The 22480-nt window shown below is 40.7% G+C and overlaps 1 protein-coding gene across 1 annotated transcript in view; it reads right to left on the reverse strand.

Moving 5' to 3' along the window:
* Positions 1-1777: 1777 nt before the first annotated feature.
* OPN5 (opsin 5) overlaps positions 1778-22480 on the reverse strand; it is a 28827-nt gene continuing 8124 nt past the window's right edge. Inside the window, exons 2-7 of the mRNA XM_069008645.1 lie at positions 19507-19659; positions 13301-13420; positions 7913-8083; positions 4817-5151; positions 2427-2662; positions 1778-1841 (exon numbers count right to left, since the gene is read on the reverse strand). Coding sequence (XP_068864746.1) covers positions 1778-1841; positions 2427-2662; positions 4817-5151; positions 7913-8083; positions 13301-13420; positions 19507-19645 — 1065 coding nt within the window. The 5' untranslated portion in view covers positions 19646-19659. The remainder of the gene's footprint in view (positions 1842-2426; positions 2663-4816; positions 5152-7912; positions 8084-13300; positions 13421-19506; positions 19660-22480) is intronic.

Here is a 22480-nt window from a genome sequence, read left to right on the forward strand (position 1 = left end):
GAAGGAAGTAATACCCAGCTTAGGAAATTCAACAACATTCTACTTCTCCTACGTGGTCTGAATATCATTTGAGAAAATAGCAACTGCAGAATGGGAGTGCTGGGACATGCCAACAAACATCAGATTAAACCTTTATGATATTATTGTATAAAGCAATATTAACATCAACGCAGATCAGCTACAAAAGAAGTTCAGTTCAGTGTGGCAGGAAATGCATGTTAAACAAATTTCTGAAATAACAATAGAATAAATTAACATTAAACAGGAAATATTAAACAGGAAAGTAATTGAAACTTTTTCACAAATGGTTTCTTTCCTTAAAGGAACAACCCAGAAGAAAGCTTTGCCCTTGTAACTTTGTTTTTAACCACCAGCAGAAATCTGTGTGGGAGACTCTTTGACTTACAATTAACTTATTTTTAATAAAATCACATCCTTCTTGAAGAAATGACACAGAAAAATCAAAATCATTACTTTAAGCATCAAAAATCTGCTTTTACTGAAATGCTAGTTTTTGATCTATAGTGATGCCTCTACCTTATAATAAATCCAAAAAAGAAAAAGGAGATAATAGAAATAATTATGGCTCTTACCCAATACAACTGTTTTGGCTGCCTTACTCTGCAGGTCATTTCAAAGCACATTGTTTTTCTATTTAATGCATTAGGAACTTGCAAAACTTTATTCCCCTAAATAGTTACTAATCTTCATCTTTCCAGGACTGAGTGTTTAAAAACTACTCTGCAGCTGCACTTTGGAAAGACTCCTCTGTCAGCAGGGCTGTGACCCTTCTCACAAATACACTGGTTTGAATCTAGTTTCATGGTTTGGATTGAGGAAGGTTTTGCCATTTTATATCTCGTGAAGTGATCTCATAAAAAATTGTGATGAGTAAAATACAATATGAAAAATTCAGTTTTCAATCAAGAAGGCAAATCTTTCTGCTTGTTGCCATCATATTTCACTGTAATTTTGGCCAGAGAATGATAAAAATGTGTGAAATATTAGTTTCCTCAGTTTGGCTTGGGCTGACTTCATTTCAGTTCTGCTTTTTTATTAAAAAGTTGTTCATAACTCCTAAATGAATCTACAGTTTGAGCAAGAGACCTTTCCCCTCTCATTCACAATTGAGTAAGGAATTGTTATTCTGTATCTTGTAAAGTGGTCCTGTGTATGTGTGATACCTCTGACTTTGCTGTCGCTAAAATCAAAATATTTCTGAATATTGAAGGACTGAAGTCAAAGTGGGTTCAAGACAGCCTCGTGATTTGGAGAGATGCTCACCAGGGAAATCCAGTCAGCTAATGTTTCCCCACTGTGTAATTCAGAGCCCTGATAAGTGAAGCTCCAACTCAGATTTGTCCTCTAAGGAATCCTTTCTCTCGTGCTCCAGGTCTCCAGTGACTGCGGCAGGAATTTAGGGAGATTAGCTTTAGTAAAATAAAACTGGCCTTTATGAATACTTTCCTTCCCCTGAGGCGAAATATCATCCAAACTATCATTTCTGTTAGTGCTAAGAAGAGCAAAAAAAAGGGCATTTTAAAGTGAAGGAAAATTTTAAATAAAAACAAATTTTCTCTGTTTCTTCTTCCTCTGATTACTTAAAATATTTGCCCAACTCTAACACACTATTTTGGTCAGGATGAAAAGAACTGTACATCATACATAGGAACAGTGAGTAAAATAAACCTGTCACCATGTTTTAATTCATTTACAGAAAGAGGAACTTGAGCCAGTTTGTCATCATGTTTTCATTTGCTGTGTGTGAGATGAGCCCTCATGCTTCCAGCTGGGTCTCGTTCATCACTGCCGAGTCCCTGTGGGCAGATATGGTGTATGTCCTGTGGGGAGGAGAAGGTACAATGGTCATTTTCTTCACACCAAGTTAGGAATTAAGGTCCTACTTCTGGGAAGTGATTCCTCCAGCTCATTTTGTTCACTGCACAGCCCCAGGGAAGCCAGCTGGCATTCAGCATGAGGGACTGGGTGAAACCTCCTTCTGTGATTCTGTGGCTGAAATAGTATCAGCAGGTTAATTATGGAAGGAATTAACACAATTCTCTTCCATTTGCTTCACTTGCAATAGAAGTCATCAACACCTTCTGGAGGAAACTCATATGATCACATGGAAGAAAAGGATGAGGAAGACAGATCCAAAACTCACTAAAACCAATTAGACTTGTTTCCAAATGATATCAATGGGAGTTGGGGCTGGATCTAAAAGCAAGGACTGTCTCCTTGCTTCTCTTTATACACCTTGAGTCACTTTACAAATTCCCATGGCAAGAAGAATCCCAAACCAAAATAGTCATGGTCAAGCCCAAGAAATAAGATCCAATGAGCTGTGATCCTTGGTAGACCTTAGCTTGGTACTTTTTGGAACATCATGTTCTCAAAGGTATCCTACTCCCCAAAGAAGAAATTACCTTGATTTCTTCAAAGAGCTCTTGGCCTTCAGCCCTCCTGACCGGCAGCAAGAAAACTTGCAATCAATGACCTGGTAAATGATGGGGTTGTACATGGCTGCTGACTTTGCAAGCAGTGTTGGTATCACTGAGAACTGGATGGGGACTGAATCCGGCCGTCCAAAGGCTGACCAGACCGAGACTACGGCGTAAGGGATCCAGGCAATGAGGAACCCTGCGCAGATCAACATTGCCACCTTGTGAGAGCAGAAAAGAGACAACGAGGTTAATTCAGAAGTGTCAAACACAGGCAGAGCAGCACTGAGCTGCAAAGAATGAAAGGGAATTGCATTCCACTGAATGGAAAAGAAAAATGATAACTTGCTTCTTCATATAAATTTACAATATGAACAAAATCTGCCTCCTTATCTCATGCCTGTGCTTCTTTCACCTGACACAGCGCAGTTAATGAGTCTGCTTTAAAAATGCAGCAAAGTCTGGCTAAATATGAGAAAACTAAATGAGATTTCAGAAAATAATAATAGCTTGATATTGAATTCAAATTATTTAAGGAGGGGGTTCCTTTCGAAACACAGAATCTTTTTTTAAGGAAAATACACAGATAATAGCAGAGCTCCGAAGGTTTTTGAAAAAAAATCCTTTGAAAATTGGGATTTTAACTGAGAGTGAGAATGCTAGTAAAACGTCTAGATTTGTTTCTCCTAACCTATATCATGGATTTGCACTCTATTAGAATATGTAGATATTTTAAAAAGCAAATTCATGTTAAATATTTAAGTTCTGATAAATGAGTTCCAGGTAAATTAGTAAGTGACTTGCTTATAATATGAGGAAATATAACCATAAGAAAGTTTAGTAAAAATGCCAAAGAAAAACTGCTTGGGGCCAAAATTTGTGATTAACATACTTTACCTGAACCAGCCTGTCTGCACTCAGTCACAGCCTGATATTACTTCAAATGATGCCATGTCATAATACATCCTGAAAAAATCTGCCTTTATACTGCTGCCACTGACAGATTATTGCTGCATCCAGACTGGTAGCAGCACATGTGCACTCATTTGGAATAAGGCAGTTAGCAGGATTTTATTACAAAAACAAACAAACAAACAAAAAAATCCAGAAAGCACAAGGAGTTTGGACATTGCATAGTCTTTCCTGTAGCCTGTTCTTTTTGTTGTCTGTCACTGAAGGAACAGTGCAGGTGAGCCAAGGATCTCAAACACAGCCTGTTTGTTATAAATTGTACTGTGGAGTCAAATGGGTTAAAAGGGAGACTAATTTTCCATATTTATGTTTATCCCAACATTACATTCTCCAGTGTAGATCCAAGACAGGAGGGAAAATTACTGGTGTTGCAACTCAGATCACATTGAAGTTTTACATGATCCTCCCAGTATAAAAAAAAAAAAAATCTGCAGCCTCAAATCAAAAGTTTCCCTTGCTCTTCAAAGGAAATTTGCTAAATAACTGCCAAAAAAAGTAACAATTTGAAACATCCTTTTGAAAGGCAAGTGCAGTTGCACCAGCTGTACTGGCAGCACTGGCTGTACAGGTATGTAGCTGAGATTTTCAGATAGGTTTAGACATAATGATCCTTATTGCTCTATGTTGTATAACTTTCAGTTCAACTCCCAAAAATTGTAATAAAATTTGATCAGCCAAGCAAAACTTGCTGCTTGTCTCACTCTTGGCATGGCTTGCAGAGGTTGGTGAATCTTTTACAGATAAGGAATCTGGTTTTCTTCAATACAAGCCTTTATTTTGAGAGGTTTCCTGGCACAATAACCAGTATCAAGGATCATGGCTGTCACTATTGCCAAACAGAAAATAGATTCAATCAGAAAACAGGATATGGTCTGAAAAGGAAAATTAATTTTAGTACTTCAGCATTTTTATTAGCAGTTCATGGCTGAGCCTAACTGATAAATTATTTGCATAAAAACAATTGCAGTGTTACAGGACCAGTTTTGGTTTATATCTTCATTAACAGAGGAACGAAAACTGTCTGAAAGCTCTATTTCCCTGCTACAATAATCTGCTCTTTATCTGTTTTCTGTTATAATTCCTGTGAACATCAAACTCCTTAAATTAGTCTTTACAGCTGTTCCTGAAAGCAAAAGATTTTTCTATGGTGGGGAGCAGGGCCACAGGGAGATGATATGACTTGTAAGGTCACAGGGGAATACTGTGTCAGAGCTTTAGAGTGAGTCATGATCTCAGGAACTCAAGTGCCCTAATCACAGAATTATGTTTCCACTCCTGTTTTTCCCCATCTTGTCAGTAACAGAGGAGAAGGCTACAAAAGCACCTTCAGAGCATCATGTTATTGTCTCCAAACCTGCTCATATGACCCAACAGAGCAAAATGAGGAAAATGTTGCTACCTACCTTGGTCAGCTTCATTTCAAGTATATGGCTGTTCTGAATCCTGGTATCGTAGTGAGCGACTTCTTTGGTGGATGATTTGACTTTTAAAATTATTTTGACATAGGAAAACACAATCACTGCAGTTGGGAACAGGAGGCAGAAGAAAAGGATGCTCAGAACAAAAGCCTGTCCAGCCACCGAAGCCTGCGCCAGCCACCAGTCCAGAGTGCAGGAGGTCCCAAAGGGCTCGGGGGCGTAGCTCCCCACCCCAGCAAAAGGCACTGTAGCCCAGAACGTAGCATAGGCCCAGATTATTGCCAGGCAGATAAATGCATGATGTCTCTTAAGCCAGGTACCTGGAAGAAAATTCAGGAGTTACAAGTTCATGTCCAGATGTATTTGGCACGATGGAATACATCGTGTCATGTGGAAGTGTCCAAGGCCAGGCTGGATGTGGCTGTGAGCAATCTGGTCTAGTGGAAGCTGTTCCTGTGGGGCCTTTGGAACTGGATAGTCTTGGAGGTCCCTTCCAACCCAAACCATTCTATGATTCTTTTAAATATGAGTTTGCTTGACTGTTTGACAATTCTGTCGTGTTCATCTTGGCTCTTTCCAGGTATCCACAGTGACCCTGCACTCATGTTGTGCCTCATGAAGACAAAGACACAATCATGTGTAAGTCTGCACCTGTCCTTATTTCAGATCTTTGTTTTAAGTTGTGATGAGTTACAACTGAGAAGAGTCCAGACTAAAGCAATCCAAACAACCAGCTCAGCAACAGTTGTTAGAATCTTCAATTCTTTAATGTAACTTAGGTTTTTTCCTGTTCTTTCTCTCCTGTATTACCTGACTGAAGTTCAAACTCTGTGACTGAGAAATAAGGCTTTACAAAGGAAATAAGATAGCTAGGATTTAATTTTACTTAGTCATTTTTTTCCAGAACAGAAAATCAACATGTGTGTCCTGTCAGAAATATTTGCAATAGGTGTTTTCATGTATCCTTGCTCTTTTTTTGTTAATTAAATGCCAATAGAATTCCTGAAGATCAGAATATTGTTTCTCTGCTCATCTTGCATACAGCTCTAATTCATCTAGAAAAAGTTTCAGTTTGCAGGGTTTTCCTCATCATCTGTGTTCAACATGTAGGACTCAGATAGGACAAACAGATTTAAATCTTTGGTTTTGCAGAAACTTAGAATATGGTGTTACAACATCTCCTTCCATCTAGGAAGCTCCAACTTGTTTGCAGACTCTGACTCACAGGGGAGTTTTCATTCACTTCACACTAACATTAAGGAGCTCTCTTCAGGGTTTCAGAGTGACTTAAAACAAAACCAAAGCAAAGAAACACCTGTAATTTGGATGTGTCCAGGGTCCCTTCCCAGCTGATTTTACATGTCCAGATCACTGGAAGGGAAACAAACATTGCCTGACAAATGATGTATTCATGTATGGTGGCTGAGAGACAGAAAGGTGGTTCGTTATGTTCAGGGGTGGAAAAACAAAGCAACAATAACATAAGTATTAAAAGAGAAACATTTTTTAACCACCTAGACTGAGCATGATAAATGTTTGTTTATTGTTTATTTTGTATGGACCACCATGATCAGAGCCCTTTGGAATAATGGTTTTGAAGCATTTTCTCTCCCATGGACTAAGATGTCATGGTAAACACCACAGCTGGTGGCATGAATGCAGCCAGCTATGAATTATTCACTTCAGCTCACCAAGTCTGTGAAAAGTTTCTATGACTTGGGTTACCACTGAATTATTTTGAGAAGACTTCTACAGAAAGACCTGAAATCCTGCTTAATACTATTGGTGTATGTAGATACAAAAATGCTGCTAGCGAGGATTTTCTTGTTATTTTCTAAGTCCGTGAGAGACTTTTCTCTCTCACAGAAGAGGTAGCAGGGAATGTAAACAACCAAGCCACCTGCAACCTTGAAAAGTCTTGTTTATGGTATAGTAGAAAAATATTTTGACAATGGATGTTTTAGGATTTTAGCCAATCACCCCCAAGGGGTGGCTGGCCCTTTGTCCAATTAGGCTATGAAGAAAAAAGTCTATAAAAGAGTTTGTAAAATAATTAAATAGATCAATCTTGCTGCACAACTCCTGCCTGCTGGATCTTCTCCTCCTCCTCCCTATGGCTGCGGGACATGGTGCTATACCGTAGGAACCAGGCCTGCAGTAATAGGTGTATCTAAAACTCAGCTAAGGAGACCTCCCCTGTACTCCCATTTAGGGAAAAAGTTATGGACACACCAGGATCTATGATCTATAGCACATCTTAGCACAGTAGCAAAGCTTTTACCTGCTTGCACAGACTGGCTTACTTACACTTCCTAGCTGCACACAGTCCTCACAACTTAACATGATCGATATTATATGTCATCACAAAGAAATCTCTTGGGTGCCTCAAGTCACATGGGCAAAGTGTTCCTTACTTGTAAAGTCACCTTGAGCATCCTCTGTATTTGGATGGGAATTTAGTCCCTTACAATGCAAGAAGAACATCCTTTTTAAACTGTGACAATATCCTTTAACTGGAAAGAATGAAGCATATAATACATCATATTCCAGAGGTACAAGATATTGATGGATATGGTGGTAACACCTTACACTGCTAAATTCATTTCATCCTCTCAGGTTCCATTTCCATATTTGGGAGACAATTTCACATTATGGCTTATTGCCCTTCCAAATCTCTTAGGTGTTTTAAATAGGTTGCCACACACCTCAGAGGCATTTAGGCATCTAATAAGGAATATTTCTATGTGTTGGTCTATAAGACCCTGCAATATGTGCAGTACTTTCCTCTGTTAGTGCTAATAGGCCATGATAGAAATAAAGTGATTTATCTATGAGGGGTTACAAAAACTCATGGCTTAAGCAGGCAGCAGAGGGTGTTATGTCCAGCAAAATAAATTTAACAGGAATTTCTTGGATCATGCAAACATGTTTCTCTCATCTTTGTACTCCCCTCTATTTTTAAGAAAAGCATTCTGAAGAGCTTAATTATGATTTCAGTGTAGTAAACTATAGCACTTAATATAGCTTCTCTGCAATCATAGATAATACAATTACCTATATATAGACATATATTTGTCTTACCATAGGACAAGTGGCAGATTTTCAGGTACCTGTCCAGGCTGACAGCTGTCATAGTGATAAGGCTCCCACAGCCAAAGAAGAAACCAGCCCATCCGTACCAGCGGCAGCCTAGCCATCCAAACATCCAGCGGTGGCAAAAGAAGGAGATGATGCTGAAGGGTTTACCTACAACTTCAAAAGGAGAAGAGAATTTCAGTCCACTGGAAAAATCCATCATTGAGAAAATCTTCTTTTATCAGAAAGGCAAACTCCCTCCTTTGCACAAAACTAACACCAATAAAAGTGCTCTGCAGTGTGGAGAAAGGGCTTCAGGCACAGTAGATGTGATGACTTTAAGCTGAAGGAGAGTAAATTTAGATGGGATATTAGGAAGAAAATCCTTACTTTGAGGGTGGTGAGGCCCTGTCATGGGTTGCCCAGAGAAGCTGTGGATGTTCCATTTCTGGAAGTGTTCAAGGCCAGGTGGGATGAGGCTTGGAGCAACCTGGTCAGCTGGAAGGTGTCCCTGCCCATGGCAGGGGGTTGGAACAAGATGGTCTGGATTATCTCTTCCAACCCAAAGCATTCTGTAATTCTATGACCTGTGTACCCTCCATGCACAGGACTGACCCTAAGACAGCTGTAGCTGGATCCTATGGCACCAGTGATGTGGTAGGATGAGCCAAGCCTCCAGGAGGGCTGGAAATAGGTGCTTTACTATAGACCACAGGAACCAGTAGTAAACCAAAACTCTGGACCTAGTCAGGGGCAAGCTCTTCCCAAACTGAAAACTTCAGAGTATGTGTTAAGTCCACATGCAAACACATGTCAGTACAGAAACAGGATGGGTGACAGCAAGTCTGAGCTTGAAACAAGCACAGATCTACTTAGCCTACATCCCTATAGCAAACTGAGTGTCTTCAAGCACATGATAAAGGAATTTGCCTTCAAAAATGACTTTTGCAAACCTGTGAAGGGCCTGCAGTAGGATACATAGCGAGGTAAACTGATAGGTGGGAAGGACAGATATGGTCACATCACGGACTCGAGCTGCAGAAGTGGTTTCAGCTCCTCTCCATGCCACATATTTCTTTGGTGCCTCCTAGCAAGTCACCTGCACACAGATATCAAAACATTCTAAGCTTCCCCAAAAAGATGGGAAATGCGTAACTATTTTTGAGGCTCTCAATGGCACTTTAGCTCACTCCTCCACATGTAAAAGTGAGTGCTGCATTATGGAAGAAGTGAAGTTCGGTCAAATGTTGTTCTGTTCTCACCTTAAAGCAGGTTTACATTATTCATATTCTTTGTAAGTATTGTGACAAAGAGAAATTTTGAAAATTGTAATTTTCTAGTTGGAAATCTCTGCTTTCTCCTAATTATTACCTTTTTCTTGGTCTTAATTTAGGCAAAGAAAAAAAAATCAACTTTAATGGAACAGAAAAGTCAAAAATTTATAATCTAGGGACATAGGTTTTCCAAACATTTCAGTTTTACTTACCAGCCTGACCTTAAATTCTCCCAGCCTGAACATTCCAACTGCAACATTCAAGCAACATTAAATATTGAACTCCACGTTCCTGTGACTGTATTCCTTCCTGCACAGGAACAGCCAGAGCTGTCACGATCTGCTAATGCAAGCAGGGGTCGTGATGGTTCATTTATAGATCTCAGAGTGCAAAAGGACACAAGGGATTTCAGTTTTAATCAAAACAGTGCACCTTTATTAAGTGCCCACAACACAATAATGCAATAGAAGAGAGAGAGAGAGAGATAAAGAAAAACAAAGTAGAGAGGGAGAAAAAGGGGGGCAATAGCTACCAACGGATGAGACAAAGTCCTCGTGGTCTTCTGCCAATAGATTCGCCTTCTTTCCATTGGGAGATCTCGATCTCAGTTATTTCAGAAAATCCCTTTATAGTCCTTTTCAGAAGCGAGGGGCAACTGGCCAAGAGGTGGGGAAACCTACAGCCGTTGTTATGGGGCCCGTTGCTTTGGGAAACAGGTACAGGACAGGTGGACAGGACAGGTGGACAGGACAGGGTACAGGACAGGTGGACAGGACAGGTGTGCAGGACAGGTCATTCCTTTCTGCTTCAGCGCAGTCCTTCCAGCCTGGGCAGCAAGAACAGCGCAGTCCATTGTTACCTGCACTAATTTTCCTCAGGAATGCCTACCAGTTCCCAGTGGGCACACCTGTAGGCAACACTGGGCAGACATCCCACCTCAGCCAGGCCAGGACTCTTGTGCTCAGTCTCTGTCCTCGATGATGATCGTGAGGCAGATGAGGGATCTTCAGACCGTCTCTTACAAGAGCACCTCATGGATTTGAAAACATCCCAGCTGCCCTGGGCTGGTTTCCCTGGCTGAACTACAATGTCAATAACGTCATAGAAGCTCAGTGAATTGGTTTATGAAGAGAGCAAAAATGATCTTGCAAACTATTCCCCACAAGGTAAGCTATTCATAAAAGCCAAGACAAAAATCTCTATTTTGTTGAAGTGATCTGTAGGAAAATATTCTTGATTTTTCCTAAAATCATTGCATTTTACATTGAACTGATGCAAAACCATGCATTCTCTTTTCATTCTTAACAGAAAATTAAAGCATTTCTACCAAAACCGAATCTTGTAGAAAGTTACCTTTGCTCCATCTTCTATGCCAAAAGCATCAGGATTGAAAACCCTTCAAAATCAGATGTATTTTTTAAAAAGGTATATTTGGATTACTTTCCTTCAGCCTAAACCTGTAAGGAAAGTTCTGCCTGTGCTTTTCTCTGATGTGCTTTTCTCCAAGCTGAATAAATGCATTTTTAATTTTTCAAGCAAAAGCTGACCTCAGTGATTAAGGTTTCAAGAAAAACATTCAATATGGCAAAGTCTAGGATTTGTGCTAACACTCAGCAACTTTAGTCATATAAATGACTGCCAGATTTGAAGTCCAACACTTTTCTTTGCACAAAATCAAATTTCTTTTCAGCCCCAGGACTCGGAGCAGCGAGAGCACGGTGTCAGTGCGAAATGAGCCTGATGCAGCTTTGAACAAGGGGCTGGTGCCATCCTGTGGAAATCTGCAGGAAGCAGAACTCTGTTCTTATAAAAGTTGTTAAGACAAGTGTGTGAAATATGAAGATTTGCGATAAAAAATCCTATCCTCAATTCATTCAGCACACAGAATGCGTCACATTTCTCAACTTAGCACCTTCCATTAATAAAAAAAAAATTAGACAAGGCAGAAAAACCATGCATGGCTCTGCCAATCACTGTTTTTAATTCAAAAATTTAAACACACAGATGGAGTGATTTCCCAGGGAAGAAAGCAAGGTGACCAAGTGATGAGTTGGTAACAGACCCTAACAGAGAAATCAGCAGCCCTCACACTAAGATGGGTCCATGGTTAGGACATAGAGTTTTTATGGTTAGGAGATACCTGTTAAAATTCATCGAGTCATAGAATCACTGAATATTTTGGATTGGAAGAGATCTTAAAGCTCATCTCATTCCACCCCCTGCCATGGGCAGGGACACCTTCCAGCTGACCAGGTTGCTCCAAGCCCCATCCAATCTGGCCTTGTACACTTCCAGGGATGGGGCAGACACAGCTTCTCTGGGCACCATTCGAAATATAAAACTGGGGAAATTCTCCTCGAACACTCCCTCTCATTGGGGTGACTATCACAGCAGTCAAACAGGAGCCTTATAAGACAGATTCCTAAAACACAAGGAAAGTGGGAATATCACAGGAGAGGAATAAGCTAGTCTGTGTTTTTTTCCTTAACTTCTAATTGTTGTGAGATGGAAATAGTGTCTCCATGGTAGAAATGCCAAAGAAAACATTGGGATTTCTCTACATGGTAACAGTGATATTTATACCAACATCTTTCTTCTACTGAATTAATATTGCCTTCAGAAATCCAAGTTTACTGACCACAACCACTGGAATGTGTAGGGATGAGCATCTCCTTGGCCTTGTGCTGTGAGAGTTCAAACAAGCATCAGTCTGGGGAGGCTGGGAACCATCATTTTATATTGTTCAGTGATATTTTGGGCATTTGGATGAGGGTAAAAGCATCTGGCAGAGACAAGGTTAGTCGTGGTGTTGTATTTCCCACTGATTCACTTGTTAAATGCCTTTCACATTGTTCCCCCACACACACACTTTCCCCTTCCCCTTGTCTTGGCCACTCCCTCGAGTTCTCCCTATCGGATCCTGTACCCCAACCCCACCCATGTACCACCCCTGTGATCTGACAAAACCCCCCTGCACCCGGATCACGAGGTCTCTCTGCCCCTAGGAACCACCTGAGCAACGTGGAACATTAAAGGTCCTCAGAAGCCCTCAAGGAGGGACCCTCCTCGCCTCCTTCGCCGTCACTGTACTGTAAAGCTGATAGCTGGATGGAGCCAAACCGTGGAGCCATCCAAAAAGGGCTGCGGGAGGACAGGATGTCTGCCCTGCCCCAAGCAGCCCCGCTGAGCTCCCAGGGAAAGCTGCAGCTTGCTAAACCAAGCCTAGCACTGCAACAGTTAGGGAAAGGGTGCACTGGAGTGAGGGCAGAGGTCCCAGCGCATACAGCACATAGGGAACAGATGACTCTGCAAGCATGGGAATAGAATTCCATTTATATGGCACTGGGGAGATCCCAGAGCCAGCTGGATTCTGATACCCACTGGATTGTCTGCCATCCAAAATATCCTTTTCTAAAGGACATCCAGCCCTTTCCCTGTATTTCCCTGTGAGCAGCTGAATCAGTCTCATGTCAAGAGCCAAAACAACCATCTCTGCAACTCTGCATAAACCTCTCCAAAGCTCCCTCCTCCCATGCCAGGACATCCAGATTGTGGGGTTGAAATAAAAATCCTCCCAGTTGGCTGTTATTGCTCATACTATACAGATTGACACAAATGCTTATTTTTTCTGATCCAGAGACAAAGGAGGACAGTCACTAGAGAGAAAACTATTAGCTTTGATGGGCCGATGGCCACTGGCATTTTCCAATTATTTGGCTAAACGTGTATTTTTGAGGCACTTGGGTCCTTTCTATCTCACCCTGCAGCAAGAAAACATCATTTTCTACACCTATAATACCAAGATATTTTGTGGTTATTGTGCCAGATGCACATGGAAGCTGCCTTTGGAGACCTGCCCAGTGCTGGGGTGAACAGGAGCTCTGACTGTTTGATAAAATCAACCCTAATTTTTCCTCTGTACTGTTCATTTCTTCCCATCAAGTTGTTCAGGAATGTTGTTTTCCATCCTCCCATGTTATTTACATGCAAATAATAGAACAGAAATATCAGTAGCAAAAGGCATGGGGTGCTCCCATGACTTCCAGAGGAATGTCTCTTGCTGCTGCCAGGCAGAACGGTGAGACAGTAGAAACGAGGGAAAATAAAAACATGAAATTACCTGAAATGCCCAGATCACACACTGCTAAATTAACAGTCATTATCTCAGCAGGTCTCAGCTTCTTTTTTCGCTTTGAGCACATAAAAATAACATACCCATTTCCCAGAGTTGAAAGGATCCCTGCAATAATGGAAAACAAAACAACATTCAAATTAGAATCCTCCTCAAAAACAGCAATATCCCATCTTCCTTGTGAAATTCCCTGATGTTTTCAGCCTGAACCTGTGGTCCTAAGGCTGGGAATTTTACTCTGAAACGTGATCTCCTCAGTGTCATTGTGCAGCTCATAGAGACCTCGACTGCAGACACGTCCCTCCCACAGCAAATGCTGTTTCCCCTCTGCAGTAGGGCATTGCCTTCACCAGCTGAGCCTTCACAGCCATCCACAGTGAGATGGAATGCTCACCACAGAAACCCCAGAATCCCTCTGCTCTGACCAACCCAGCTTTCACTTAAACAATTACATAGCCACAGGAATGAAATTCAGCTCTCTGTAATCACAGGGACCACAATCTGACCAACCTTAACTTTATTAAATAAATAATCAGATGTTGAGGTATACATTTCTAATATAATTTAAATTAAGATATCAATATCAAAGCTTAAATCTTGCATTAAAACTAATTTCTATCATAAGAGAAAAAAATTATAAAATAGATCTGATTAATCTGATTTTAACTTCCAGGTGGAATTCAGTGCATGAGCAGGGATCATTCTCATATTGGCTGACATAATTTTTTCCATATCACCACTCAAGGACCTGCAGGTCCACTGCAAGTGGTTCATCTGCCATGTAATTAATCACACCAGTACAAAAAACTGTAGAGTTTCCAGTTCCCTTAAAGAAAATGTGTCTTCACTAATTCATGTTTGAAAGAGTTTGAGAGTGAGAGCTTTGCTGTGGAAACACAGGACAGCACACAATATCCCTCTCATGGAGCAAGAGTCACACCTGAAGGTGAAAAACCCAGCAGGACCACGGTCCATTGACCAGATCAGGGGAGACGTGAGAAGGAGGGAAAGGCAGAAGAAAAAAGTGAAGAGCAAAGAGTGCCTGTGCTGCCATTGCCTCACCAAAGGGACCTACAACAGCAATGAGGGAAATGTTGGAAAGAAGTTCAGCCCTGGAAAGGGTGAGGAAAGGTGTTTTCCGTAAGTATTTTAGGTTTGACACCTTTGTTTCTCACTACCTAAATGAGTAATTAAATGTTAAGCTTTGGGGTTGGAACCACGTGATGAGAGTTGGAACAAGATGATCTTTAAGGTCCATCCAACCCAAATCATTCTGTAATTCCATGATTCTGAATTTATTCCCCTCAAGGAGCCTGCTTGCCCGCTGCAGTAACTGGGAATGGATCTTCCTGTCTTTATCCTCACCCTGTCTTCATCTCCACAGCTTTTTCTCTGCCTCTTTCCTCCCTGTCCCACTGTGAGGGCTGTCCTGGGTGCTTGGCTCCCAGCTGAGGCCAACTTGTCACACTGCTACAAAAAAAGTCATAAACAACCCAACTTTCCTCGGCTGATGAGGCATCAAAGTCACCCTTTGTGCTGTCTTGTGCTTGGGGCTCTGCTGGGGCAGACTCTGTTTCCAGAAGACCCCAGCAGCCCCCCAGCCTCTCAGCAATGCTGCCTTCTCCAAATATTGTACCTTTGAATACCATGTAATTGTCATCTGAGTCTTCTGGCAGGCCAGACCTCAGGAACTGAAACTCAGTAATTAAATGGGTATTTAATTATTTACTGATTAATTTGATAATTCAGTAATAAATAATCCAGTATTTAAATGGGCATTTTATTATTTACTCTGGTCCATCAAAGGAATGATCCCCTTGCAAAGGTACCTTGTCCTCACAAAACCAAGAAACCCAACCTGGGAACATCCATGACGCAGAGAGGGAAATTATTCCCAGAGACTAAAGCCAAACTATTCATCAAGAAATATGAGTGACTGTGGAACCAAAAGTTTGCCAAACTCAGGAGAAAAATACTTTGATTTTTAATTTTTCAGTATTAAATGCGACACTTATTGGAAACTCTTTTTATTTTTATATTGACAGCATTGCTTTCTATATTGTTTTTAAAAATAAACCAAAGGACAAAAGCTGGCTTATTATTGATCTTAGGTTTTCTCATCAAATTTGATTTACCCTCGGTGAATTAAATTTTAAGAACAACCTACTTGTATGGCTTTGCAAACTTAATCTGAATTATAAGCAGATAGAGGCATTCATATTAATAATTTTCTTCCTTGTAGCTGAGTGAATGAATCTCAATGCTGTGAGCATTACTGATATATTTTAATCCTTTTCTCTCTTAATGTTATTTTTCTCTCCAGTGATATTTAGGATAACTAGAGTGCCAGCATCCAGTTTAAAACACTTTTTGAAAGCATTTGACATTTTCCTGAATCTTTTTCAACTTACTGGCAGTCTAGAGAGACATCTCTATCAGCCAAGCAGCTCTGAAGTTGCCAAGTTGCTCTGAAGCCACTGCTCATTATTAATATCAATGTTTCAGAGAGCTCCAGCACAATGACCTCCTAATCCCATACCTGGAAAGAGTCTACTGATAATTTGTGTTGCCTTTTGTCTATGCCTGCATCTGACAATTGCTTATCTGAATTTTTTTAACTTCTTGGTGATCAAAACTTTATAATCTCCTTAGATGAGGCATCTAATGCTCCATTTCTCCTGCTGTTAAATGACTTTCCCAGAAGTCAGCTGAAGCCCTTGCTGGAAGAGACTCCCAGCTCTGGTAGGATGGAAACAGGGGAAAAAGACTCTTCAGATATAAAATAAAGGCTCTTTGCCAGGAGAACTGTCCATGGCATCGTGGCACTGTTACACATATACAAAAAAAGAGCCAATGATGTGATAACTAAAAAAGTGACACCTGCAGAGAGAGAGCCAGGCTGAGACACAACCTGCAGTGAGAGGGGAAACTGAAGAAATAAGCTTTACTTGTCCAACCTGACAGCAGCGCTAAACCATCAGAGAAAATAAAATTAAAAAAAAAAAGATAGTTCAGGATTTTGTTTTCAATTAAGCTGTTTCATAACAGGCTGGGGAAGTGTGCAGCAACAGTTTGTAAATCAATAGTGACTTGCAAGGGGTTTCAGAGGAGCTGACAGCCAGCAGGTCTCTGCTCAGGAGTTTGTCGCCCTGCATGGCCGTACAGTGAATCAATCAAGGCAGTGATGAAAAAGCTGGTGGGGGGAGTGACAAAGACAAAAGAATTAGATTCTTATAACCATGAGCATAGCCTGATTTTTTTTTCCTAGACAAAGAAAGGTACACATGGAAATGAATTATTCAGGACAAAAGATCATGTGCTCACAGAGAATTTATCACAGACTAGTCAAGACTCCTTATTTTTTCAAAGACAAAAAAAAATATTTTTCTCTTTCAAACTGCAATACTTCAGCTGTACAACCAGTCTGACCCTAAAAGCTCTGCTGAGTTTCCTGATAAGATCCATTCTTGTTCACTCACTCTTAATCTTCTTCTCCTTTTTGAAAGAAATTTTAAACTCACTGCACCTTACACAGCTCAAGTGCAAAAAGATGCACAAAAGCAGTCCTGGCTTCCTACCTCCTGCTCCCCTCTCCCTGCTGTCCCTCCCTGTCCACAGAGTCCATCCTCAGGAGGGGCCAGAATTTCTTGAAAGGGATCTGCAAAGGAGTAGGGAAAGTTCAGCAGAAAAATGTGACAGGTTTAGTCTGAATCACAAGTTATAATGAAACAACACAGACACAGAACCATAAAATCATTAAGGTTGGAAAAGACCTCCAAGATGATCAAGTCCAACCTTTGACTGAACATCACTGTGCCCACCAAACCTGGGCTGATGATTGCACCATTCCTGGGCAGCCCATTCCAAAGCTGAACCATTCTTCCAGTGAAGAAATTTTTACTAATATCCTTATTCTATGGATCCAAGTCCAAGGAAGATGCAAATACGTCATTAATATGGATAAATGAAGACCATAAGTGGCTCTAATGAAAGGTGCTAGTGGAGTTTGTGATGCCCACAAGGCAAAGTAATTAACCAAATAAAATGCAACGCAGAACAAACACTTTACAAATAAAGCAAAAGAGCTAAGGGTAGGATATGATGTGTACAGCTATGTACAGGTACAGCACAGCTGTGGCCTGAACTACCCTGGCTCAGGACATTGGATACAATGAGTCCAAAAGTCCAATATCAAAACGATTATGAGACCTTTTAAAATTGTACTTTCAGTTTCCTCACACTACTCACAAGAGTCTGTTCCTTTACAGTTGGCTTTTGGCTTTTCACTGGAAATTTTTGATTCCTGTTCCTTGCCTGAATTTCATTATGTCTGTGTTTTTCAAGATGTTTCACACCTGACATGGATAATTTTTGGAACAGGATAAACCTACATTAAATACAGCGAACATAACAAGGCAGCACAGTGTATATTCGGAAGAATCATCCATCAGACGTATTTCCTGGGATTAAAGCTAAATTTGCTTAACCAAGTGAAAAAAAGACCAGGAGTGGGGGTTGTTTTGGGCAGTTCAGTGAAGACCTCTGTCTGCAGAGCAACAGAAAAAAACCCACATATGTGAGAAGTGAGGATACCTACAAAACAGTGTATGAATACCAAGAACAGCACTGAGATATAACTTCACCTGTCACTTCTGCTGCTCTGAATTATTTTTTCAATAAAGACATAAGCACAAGAGAAATGAGAAATAAGCAGAAACATAAATAGAAGGGAAATAATAATAAAAACTCCTCTACCTGTGGAAAAGAGTACATTACTTAGATCAGTCAGTGGAAAGGCAGTAAAAGAGAGTAGAAGGGAGGGATGTAAAGCAGTGAATGAGAAACACAAAAGCAGGACTAACTGACAGATCTTTGTGCAGAACTGGTTGAACAAGACAATGAATCAAAACTGCAATAAATGTCAAAAAATCACTGTGCACTCTGTATCCAGCCTTGTCTTCTGATACCTGGAATCTAGGTTTTGTAGAACAGTCCTATGTCCTTAGCTCAGCTTTATTGAGAAAACAGCTGTTGAGCTGTGAGAACCTGCATGAACTAAGACCATAAAGCATAAAGGAACTTAAAATATATAAAGAACGGAACGGAACGGAACGGAACAGAATAGAATAGAATAGAATAGAATAGAATAGAATAGAATAGAATAGAATAGAATAGAATAGAATAGAATATCCTGAGTTGAAAAGGACCCACAAGGACCATCGAAGTCCAGCTCCTGGCCCTGCAGAGCACAATCCCAAGAATCAATCCCACCATGTGCCTGAGAGCTTTGCCCAAACACTTCTTGAGTTCTGTCAGGCTTGGTGCTATGACCATGGCCCTGGGGAGTTCCAGTGCCCAGCCCCTCTCTGGGTGAAGAACCTTTTCCTGATATCCAAACTAAACCTCTCCCGACACAACTTCAGGCTGTTCCTTCAGGTGTTGAGGCAAATATGGACACAAAAAGATAGAACTCTGCCTCCTCCATAAAGTAAAGAAGGCAAATGATCAAGAAGAAGGACCAGTTTATCCCTAGAAGAAATAGAGACCAGCATTTTCCTGCTGAATGATAACTCCTTGGCTTGTGAAAACTTTTAAGATAAATCAGTCCCAGCTATCATGGGTGTGCACTAACCAACAGATAATTGTATTTATTCTGCATGCAAGGTCACTTGGAACCTGGTAATGGATTCGAACACAAAAGGATAAGGAGGGTGCTAGGCAGAAAATATTGCTCAGTATAACATGTAACAGAGGACAGATGATGCCAGGAGCTGAGCAAGGGTCACATGAGCACATCTGAGGGTGTTCACTGCTGCATAGGCACATGAGAGAGGCTTTGAAAACAGGCCATAAAACCCACATGGCCTAGTGAGGAAAACCCTATTCTGCCCAGGGAAAATTAAACTGCAGGGTAGCAACCTCCCAGTTATTAAAAAAAAAAAAATATTATTTTTTCACTTTTTGCTGGAATGTCTACTGATATTTGGCTACCTGTAGCAGCATTATCTGTTGACATTAACTGTTAACACCATATTTCTAACACATTCTCTCCCCTCCCTCCTAGATTTTTCTTTCTAGTATGAAAAAACTCTGTAATTACACATCTAATGAACAGCAATTTCTGCCTCCTTTCTGAGAGCTGCAAGGATGCAGTGGCACGGTCATATTTCAAAGAACAATTATAAAATCATTACCAATTATTGTCAAATAAAAGCCAGCTATGATATCAGCTTCTCTAGAAAGCTTTGATGCAAAGGGGTCTTCCTTTTGGAGATAGTGTGGGATGTATTCTTCCTGGGAGGAATTGTTGTGATCTGATGCCATCCCACTCATGTCCAGTTAAGCACCTGAAAAACAAAAGAACAGAGTTTATAATAGATACATCTGCTGTTACAAAATGTGCAGATATTTTTGCTCATACACAGGATGCATCTTCCCATCTTCAGTTCTGCTCTGACACTTCCCAGGGCATTTCAGGATATAACTCAAAATTGCATAAAGCATCCTGCCATGATTTACTTCATGGCTGACTTTATCCAAGAACATCATTATTTACATGGTGCCACAATATGAAAAACACATCAAGCTATTGGGCAGTGTCCAGAGGAGGCCACGAGGATGGTGAAGGGTCTGGAGGGGAAGATTTGTGAGGAGAAGCTGAGGGCACTTTGTCTGTTCAGCCTGGCAGAGACTGAAGGGAGACCTCAGTGGGGCTTCAACATCCTCATGAAGGGAAGAGGAGGGGCAGGGGCTGATTTCTTCACTCTCATGACCAGTGACAGGACTGGAGGAAAGCTGGAGCTGAGTCTGTGCTACTTGTCTTTGTCCATACACTCACAATGACCAGAAACTGGGAATCATCAGCAAGACAGTCCCAGCAATTTCTTTGTATCCTCAGGGGCATTATGTCTGCAGATGGCAGCCCTGCAAATTACATCCATAAACTCTCCTTAGAGTTCCTTAGGTGTTGTGTTCCAATGCAAATAACTTCTCATGGCCATGGTTATAAACTATAATTGCTGCTGGAATCATGAAGCAGCAGGAGTATTAAATAATAGACTCATCTCTGAAGGTTTGTTGGGTTTTCATTCCATTTTCTTTTGTGTGGAAATGAGTTATTGAGGTCAAATGTGCTAATATAAATAAAGTGAACCCTGACATGGGAAAATGGGAATCTGGCAAACACCCATGAAAGTTATCCCTCCAGGACAACTGAAGAAGTAAAGTGAGGAACTCCTGCATAAGACAAAAATATTTCTGCCGTGTTTGAAACCACCCAGCCAGGAAATATTGAGGGCATTCAGACACCCCAATTCCTCTTGCCAGTGCTTGGTGGGGCAGGAGTGGCACTCAAGAACTCAGCACTTGGCTCAGGGCTTCCATATCTTTTGCTGTGGGACCTGGGGCAAGATGTGAAGCTCTAAATTTTTCCCCTCAGAAGTCCAACCTGGAGGGAGACTGAATGAGAAGAAAAAAAAAGTTTCATTATTTTACTCATTTGCTCTCTCTTCTGCATCTTGAAGACAGGCAGTCTTGTCAATAACAGACCTGTGTGGCCAAGTACACCCATGTACACCTAAAGCATTCACAACCCTCTCCCCACTGTCCTTCTAGCTTTGGAAAAAAGAAAAAAGAAAGATTTTACTGAAGGGGATTGAATCACAAAGGCACATTGCTACTCTAGACATGGGAGAGAACAAAAAGTCACCCAGGCATGTGGCTCCAAGCAGCATCAACTATTTAAAGTTCAGCAGCTTCATGGGATTTTTTTTTTTAATTAAAAGAAAAAAAGGCTGATTAATTTAAAAATTACTTTATTTTTAAATTTAAAAAAAAATCACTGTTCCAGACAGCAGAGCAGCCATTTAAGTTTGGATCAGATACTGTGGTACAACAACCTGGACAGTCTAAAAAGACCATCTTGTATAAAAGGATGGCCAAAAGCATGAATCTAGGAAATAATCAGGATCATCCTGTCCATCCTATCATAGCCACAGGCCTTGATCCAGATTCCACCTGGCCTTTAAAAGGATTCTGATGCTTTTCTACCCCCCAGCTTGCATGGTCCCACAGCTCCTCTGTGGCTGCAGCATTTGAGCCACGTGGGTGGCTGAAGTGATGCAAATGGAAAAGCACATCTGGGACCTGTCAGCACAATTTGGGTTTGATACACATACCAAAATGTTTAATGGCAGGTTCCTCTTTTAAGCCACAGTAGATTCTCCCACTCAAGTCAGTATCAGGTGGCTCACAAGGACAATGTTTTGCTACTTACAGACACAAAAAAAGGAGCTCTAAATAGGAAATTTCAACTTCTGTGTATGCTAAACTCATCCAGAAATCCAGACACTGGATTTTAAATCTGCCTTGAAGCAATGGTGCAGGTTTGCCAGAGAAATCACAGCCTTGGGACAGGAGGGAGCCCTCTCTGGTCCACCTAGACATGGAAAATTTTGCTGCTTCATTTGATATAAGTTGTTTACCTGCTTGCAAATGTTAATGTTGTGACAGACTGTCCTCTCTGGCTGCTGAAGAAGAAACACTTTATCTCAGCTTTACGTAGAGAGATCACATTATTTCTTGAAAATTTTCAACAAAAATAAAAGGAAATTAATGTCTAACTTCCAAGTAGGTATGCAAATGTTCCTTATTATTTTAAATCATGTCTGGTGAATTAAGAATAAGTTCCAGATATAAGAAGATAAAAACCAACTCCACTTGATTTACACAAAAAGTGTTACAGTGACATATAATGCAGGAGGCTAATACTTGATTATGGCCTTAAAAGAAATTCATCATCCGGAGTAGACAGGAATTAATTGTGCCCCCCAAAATGAAGTTTTATTCCAGAATCAACCTCACTTTTCGAGTTCATAAAATGGAAAAGGAGGTAATTAACAGAGCAGAATAATTAATCCTCTCATAATTCCAAATCAAGAAAAGCCATAATCCTAATCAGCATCTAGTGTCTAAATATTGGGTAAAAAATATGGAAAGGAAAAACTTTTGTACTAGAAGGAGCAGCCTAGGAAATGTAGGGGATGTGCATTTTCACAAATGAGTTATTTCAGGAACCAAGATTTGAACTGCCAACTCTGTTGATTTTATTTATACATGTGTTTTATAAGGTATCACAGTATTAAATGCTTCATAAAGGTCATAAATCTT

This window comes from Aphelocoma coerulescens, chromosome 3 (assembly GCF_041296385.1).
Source record: "Aphelocoma coerulescens isolate FSJ_1873_10779 chromosome 3, UR_Acoe_1.0, whole genome shotgun sequence".
Lineage (NCBI taxonomy): Eukaryota > Metazoa > Chordata > Aves > Passeriformes > Corvidae > Aphelocoma > Aphelocoma coerulescens.